Here is a 7244-nt window from a genome sequence, read left to right on the forward strand (position 1 = left end):
CATTGATTTAATTGACAAACTTTTTTTTCAATGTTGACTCTTTATTTTATTTAATCCATAATTTCTTGTTGTTGACATTGATTTCATTTAATTAATTTTTGTAGTTCATTGATCTTATTCAGAAATTATGCCTCTCCTTCACATGTGAAACCCTGACCAAAGTCACATGCATAAATACACCCCAATCACTCTGACCCCGTCCCTTATTCGTTATTCCCCAGAAAACCCACGCCACGCCCACACAGGGCTCCGCCCACTTTTACTTTCTCACGGAGATTATGGTAAGCACCTTGGATAATATAAGCACCTTAGAGTTAGAGTAATTGATCTAAGATTATTGTTATTTCGCAATATTATATCGCACATGAAAAGCAGAAAAGTAACAGGTTTGAAATATTCAATGCACATTTTGAAAAGGAGCTATCCAATTTTACGGACAAATTGAATGAAATTAGAGATGCATTTCTTGCAATGTATATTTGCAATTTTTGAGGTATGTTAGCCGTAGTCCAAACAGGCCTCTACAGCTGTGTTGATTTTTGCATTTGGTCCAAAAGCCTGAGAAGAGACGAACAAAATGTCTTCGAAGGTTGCTGTTGTAAGTATTCTTCAACACTTTCTGTGAATTTCAGTGCTCTCTTTAGATTGATTCTGTACATTGATTATATTGTATACAAGAACAGTGCATTGGATTTGGAAGTTAGGCTTTTTTGCAGAGAAATTTTCGCATTCACTCCGCTCCGACTGTCAACAATGTCAGATCAGAGCCATGCAGGGGGCGAAGGTGATGCGAGCCCCGGGCTGGCCCGGGGACGTGCAACTGTACCGAGGCGCGATTTCCACAACTCCGTCTGTTCGAAATTAAGAGTTAACAAAAATTAAACATTTGAAAAAAATACAATTTTTTCCCTATATATAAACATGTCATATATGACGTGACATTGACATGCTGAAGCAATTAAGATGTTAACAACCACAAAGACGTTAAAACGTAAGATTAAATCATTAAGAAGCTTCCAAAATCATTAGTAGGCCTAGACATCTGGCAGCCGTCTGTTTCGAGGAGTTTTTTAACATTTTTTTATTTTTTTTTCTCCTCGTACACAGACGGCTCGCTAGCGTGCAGCCACCATTAGGGGACTTGCAATGCAAAATCCCCCCATCGGGGCTCTTCAATTTTTGTCTTTAATGAATAAAAATTTTGAAAATTAACGCGACCAAAATGCAAATTAATATTCCCTCTTGGCATTAATTGCCCAAAAACGGAGAAAAATCAAGTTAAAAGGAACAAAAACAGTGACTTACCTCGGCTGTCGCGCAAATTCACTTCCCCGTTTTATCCGATCTTAAGTACATAAACATATGGCCATTGAGTCCCCTGTACAGATCGCGCTAGAACTTCGGTCTCTGTATTTGGTGAGTGAAGCCAACGGAGTTCAGCTGAACAACCAACATTAACAGAGACCGAAGCTTTTGGTCTATAGTAGGCCTTGCCCTTAGTTTTAGGATTTTTATAGTCATTTTTTTTTCTATTATGTTATGCCAACAGGTAACTGGTAGCAATTCTGGAGTTGGTCTGGCCATCGTTCGAGCTTTCTGCAAGCATTTTGGCGAGAATGGAGCTGTATATTTGACGGCAAGGAATGAGGAGCGAGGGATGCAGGCCGTAGAAGTCTTGAAGAAGGAAGGTCTTAATCCTAGATTCCATCTCCTTGAAGTGGACGATGTTAGCAGTATGGAGATGCTTCGAGATGATATCAAGACTGAGCATGGGGGCTTGGATATCCTGGTCAACAATGCAGGAATCGCCTATAAGGTGAGAAATTAAGATTCTACCCCAATACACTCAAGGGTTCATTACATGCCGCCGCGCATAGAAAAATCAAGCCATAGAAGTCGTGTGTTGTGGACAGCAGAGGTGGGATCGTAGCACGCGCGACCCACTAGTTAGAAATCCACTGCCAAACGCGGTTCATGGTGCAAGGTTAGTATACTAATACTAACCTCGCAATACGTGTGAGTGACCCCAATATAGCACCTTGTACTTTGTACGTATGACTATTGATGGAACTGAAATAAAATAGCTAAAGGTAGATGGAAGTGGTGAAACCTCCAGTTGACAATCAATTCAATTCATTTCCACTCAATGGCCCGAACGGATTCACAAAGGTGGTTTTTAAAACCCAGGGTTAAGTCCATGGTTTATGCAGATTTCCTGTATAAATTACGCTTTAATAATTTAGCGCGTATATTAAAAAATGTCCAATGCTGATGCGCGCTTTTGTCACAGTGCGCCAAATTGACGCCTGTTGCCGTGGTTATCCACGCTATTTTATTCATGAGTCCACTCTTCAAACAGTGGACTCATGAATAAAATAGCCTATCTAACCATGGTAACAGGCGTCAATTTGGCGCACTGTGACAAAAGCGCGCATCAGCATAGGACATTATTTATACACGCGCCCAAATTAAGCGTAATTTATACAGGAAATCTGCATAAACCATGGACTCAACCATGGGTTTTAAAAACCACCTTTGTGAATTCGGGCCATTGAGGTCTACTACCTTGCCATTCTTACCAACTCCACTTCTACAACAATAAGAGATATATTTCTTTATCATTTGTTGACTGGCAAGTTGTTAGATATATATGACAACTTATTTCTAATCAAATGAATATACTTGTTTCCAAAGGAATTGTTTTTTTTCTATCAATCATGAGTTCAAATGTGATTTTTTGTGTTTTGTCATGACAGGGTAACCCTCCAATGTCCGAGCAAGCTGTCGGATCTATCAAGACCAACTACCATGGTGTCCGTCTAATGACGGATACGTTCCTGCCGATCATGAGGGATGGTGGAAGGTAAAGTATAACTAGTAGTTTGAAGGGGCACGACCAGGATTTAGAAATTGGGGCAAAGGTGCCCGGGGAGGACACGGGTAGTTGATCCATTTGGTTGGCAACATTTCTTGACAAGCTACCCCCTCCCCCAAAAGTGGTTCTTGCTGCTAAAACAGCAAAGGGGTAATTTGTGCACAAAATAATCGAGCAAGGAAATGAAAGACGATAAATATTTTCCTCAGGAAAATTCTTACTGAGGGGGAAAGAGGGGGAAAAGGGTCTGTGTTACAAAAAAGGATCTCTGTCCCTCTACTGATTGCAGGTTCAAGATTGTGTAAAATTCCCCCCCCCCCCCTCCATTTCTGCCTGGTAAATGCATGGTGAAGCTGAAACCCTTACATATCTAGGCAAGTTATGAGCATGATTGGTTGAAAGGGAAAAAAATCCACCTAGAATATGTAAACATGTATTACATAATCTAATGACAAATAAAAACATCATGAAGGTTAAAGAGTAATAATGGATTTGAAATTACAATTAATTAATGAAATCATCAAATGTAGTAGGCCTATCCACCTACAACCAGTGAATGGGATGGGAATTGGATGGGTTCAAGGGGGGGACTTACAATAATTTGGTTCCGATGGGTACGTGCTAAGTACGTGCTGTTAACGCTTTGAACCTCTTCCAGGGATTTAAGCATTTTTTTTTTCGGGAAAGGTAAACATACTGAAACCCATTCTTAATGTTTACAATGAGGCCCAAATACATGTACTAGTACTTCATCTTGAACAATATGATACAAAACTAGGCTCAATGTTTAGTTATCACTTGTAATGTTGATTTAAAAAACGACCCATTATATTGCACATTACTGTATACCTCGTGACTGTGTTTCTGTATTATGCAGTTGTTGATTTTCTCAAACTCTGCCATCCTCTCTGTAGGATCACGCATGTTGCTGGCTTGTCGGCTCCTATGGCCTACTACAGGTTGAGCGAAGAACTTCAGGAACGTTTCAAGCAAGTCTCAACTGTACAGGACGTGACGAACCTCATGAATGGATTAATTGAGTGAGTAGATGCCTCTTGGGTGCCTATTTTAGGTGGTTTTCAGAGTCATTAATCTTTTAGGTTGTCTATTTGACCATCCTGTTTTTATTCGAATGAGCTCGCTATAACTGAACATCTGTTTCAGGGATAAATCTTAAAGGGATGGTCCATGCTGGAGATATCTATAATTCAATAAATAGAGTAAAATTCACAGAGCAAAGTGCTGAAAATTTGATCAAAATCGGATTACAAATAACAAATTTATTGAATTTTAAAGATTTGCATTATTCCGGTAAAACTATGCTAGGCATGTCTTTATGAATATTCATTAGGTGGGCTGATGATGTCATATCCCCACTTGTTCTTTTGTATTTTATTATATGAAATTAGGTTTATTCAAATTTTTTCTACCAAGAACTAAACAATTGGATTGACAACTGATTAAGTGCATTAGTTATTTATTGCCGCAACTCATTTCATCATAATGGAGACATCATTTACACATGTATGAAAAATTAAACAATTATGTTTTCATGTAATAACATAAGAAAAAGGAAAATTGGGATGTGACATCAGCCCACCTAATGAGTATTCATGACGATGTGAATGTAAATGTTTTCACAAAATATTGATAAAATTTAAAATTAAATAACTTCGTTATTTTGCTGATTATTTTACTCTACTTATATCATATTACCCTTGTATAAAATTTTGATAGGGGGTCTACATTTTACAAGCTTTGCTTTTTAGTAGGCCCCTCCACTTTTTTTCATTTCATTGCTACGTTTCAATCCTGCATGTGTTATGCATTTTTTCATTGTAAAAATGATTTATTACGAAATGTACTTTGATGATTGTGGAATATGAATATATCAATAAATTAAATAAAATTGTCTGATTTTGATAAAATTTTCAGCATTTTGCTCTGTGAATTTTACTCTGTGAATTTTACTCTATTTATTTAGATATAAATATTCTCAGCCTGGACCATCCCTTTAAGTTTAGTCCAGATATGTTCAGGGTTGAAATATATATTTTTTTGTCTAGTTACAACAAGCTTTTTTTTAATTGTTCTAAAAAATGCATCTGCATTTATTGTAACTATTTATCATATTTCAGAATAAGTTATATGTTTTGCATTTGCTTTATTTTTGGAAACTAAAATAGAATAATAAATGAATGCAAAAAGAGAGCGATTATCTTCAAATCCCCCCTCCTCTTCTTCTTGCTTTTGTCAGGGCTACCAAGATTGGAGACCATGTCCAGAAGGGTTGGCCAGATTGGGCCTATGGGCCCAGTAAACTTGGAGTAGTAGCCCTCACCAAAATACAGGGTGAAAATGTTAGCAAGGATTCAAGCAAAAAGGATGTTCTCATTAACTGTGTAAGTACCTGTGCACTTTTAGAGCTGATTATAATAATGATATTGCAGCAAAACTGCAGATTATATTTATTGATGAAAAGCATACTATTTGCAGTTAATTTATTTGCAGCAAAATAAGGCATGTGCCCTTGGCCTTAGAATTGGCCTCAGGCAATCTCATATTGTATTGTTGTGTTCCTCAAGGCCAGCTTTGAAGTCAATTATGTGGCCTTGGTCCTATCCGTGGTCCTGGATGTCTATTCCTTGGCCTTGGCCTCAGGGTGTGTTCGTGGAGTCTGGGCAGGGGTGAGGCCAGGAAACGTTGCAGAAATGAGAATGAAATCTGAATCCTAGGCCCCAGAGACCATAGGTTTGTGGCATGGGTAATTCAGTCCCTGGCCTTGTCTTTGGCTGCAGGCAGTCTGGCCTCAGCCTTGGCCTATATTTTCTAGTCTTCTACCTAACACTGATATCTTTGTTTTTAAACGTTGGAAGTTTAGAGCCGATCATTGAAAATGGAAAGTATCCACTATGTTTCCTATTTCATATCAATTTCTACTTCTGTTTTAACAGTGCTGCCCTGGCTACGTTGCTACCGGCATGACGACACATCACACAGGTGAAAACGCAAAGCATAGGCTCACTCCGGATCAGGGGGCAGATACCCCGGTCTACCTGTCCCTCCTACCAGCCGGCACCACCGACATTCAAGGAAAGTTTCTGTATAAGAGAGAGATTAAAGATTTCTTCACAGTTGATATCAGACCAATTACATATATGTAATTTGTTAATTCAGTGTCACATTTACGATCCAACTACTCTTTTGACAATAGAAGAACTCATATGATTTGAAAACTGTAATACAACCTTTATTCTTTATTGTCTTATAAAATCTTGATTTTAATATGTTTAATTGTAACTTTGATGAGACTGATAATTATGAACACTGTGATGCCAAAGATGATGATGATGATAATGAGGATGTTGGTGATGATGATGATGGTGGTAGTGATGATGATGGTGGTGGTAGTGATGATGATGATGTTGAGGAGAAGGAGGAGGATGATGATGATGACAATGATGATGGTGACGATTATGATGATTATGATTTGCCCTATAATCTCTGTCTTTCATATAAATAATTTTTGTATAAATGTATATGTAGTAATTCTGGTAGAAAATGATAATTGTTCTTTGATGAGCACAAAGATCAGGGCATTTTGCCTATAAACGGGTATTCTGCTTTTAAACAGGTATTTTTTTTACAAGGGATAATGAATATTTGCCCATCTCTGTTAATCAGTTTCAGGAAACACCTTTGTTTTTGGTTAGTTATTATTCTCTCATTTGCTGTATTATGTACTTTGTCAGAACTTTGTATAACTCATATCGATTGATTTTAATGCGGATACTTTCAAAGACTATTTTTTCACTTCAACTGGCTGATTTTTTTCTTGATACTTTTTATTAGCATTGAAGAAAATACTTAAATAGTTTTCTGACAGAGAGAAATAAAATACTAATTTATATCAGCATTTACCGTGTGGATTATGCAATGTGTTTCCGGGGGTGGATCCAGGATTTTCAAAGGGGGGGGGGGGGACGTGTTTTGGAGGAAAATTTTGACAAGCAAAAAATTAATACAAAAATAAATACAATAACAAAGGTTTTTAACCAAAAATTAAGGATATTTCATACCTGAAAAAAATTGACAAGCAAAAAAAAAAGGGTCTTCACTTTCAAAAGAGGAGGCACACCTCTGTTTTAATGGCATTTTTACATTACAAATTTTAATTTTGCTTCTCAAAGGGGGGGGGGGAGGCACGGACTGTCTGTGCCCATCCCCCCCCCCCCCCCCGGATCCGCCAATGTGTGTTTCTTATTTTATGAATGGAATTACAAAATACAGGAAAAATATTGAAATGTCTAAATCAATTTAAAAAAAAGATTATGCTGGAGAGCATGAAAATAAGAGGAAGAACCAGAAG

General features: G+C 37.6%; 1 protein-coding gene across 2 annotated transcripts; it reads left to right on the top strand.

The window, feature by feature from the left end:
• The first annotated feature begins 271 nt into the window (after window positions 1-271).
• Window positions 272-6791, top strand: LOC129275061 (carbonyl reductase [NADPH] 1-like). 2 transcript variants are annotated; one of them, XM_054911837.2, is made up of 6 exons: window positions 272-598; window positions 1550-1816; window positions 2757-2863; window positions 3790-3915; window positions 5133-5277; window positions 5830-6791. In XM_054911837.2, exons 1-6 carry the CDS (start codon window positions 578-580, stop codon window positions 6037-6039), a joined length of 876 nt encoding a protein of 291 aa, XP_054767812.2. In that variant the 5' UTR covers window positions 272-577; the 3' UTR covers window positions 6040-6791. The 2 variants fall into 2 exon arrangements, with proteins under 2 accessions (XP_054767812.2, XP_063964818.1); XM_064108748.1 differs by lacking the exon at window positions 272-598 and adding an exon at window positions 1104-1416.
• The last annotated feature ends 453 nt before the right edge of the window (window positions 6792-7244 follow it).

This window comes from Lytechinus pictus, chromosome 13 (assembly GCF_037042905.1).
Source record: "Lytechinus pictus isolate F3 Inbred chromosome 13, Lp3.0, whole genome shotgun sequence".
NCBI classification, from domain to species: domain Eukaryota; kingdom Metazoa; phylum Echinodermata; class Echinoidea; order Temnopleuroida; family Toxopneustidae; genus Lytechinus; species Lytechinus pictus.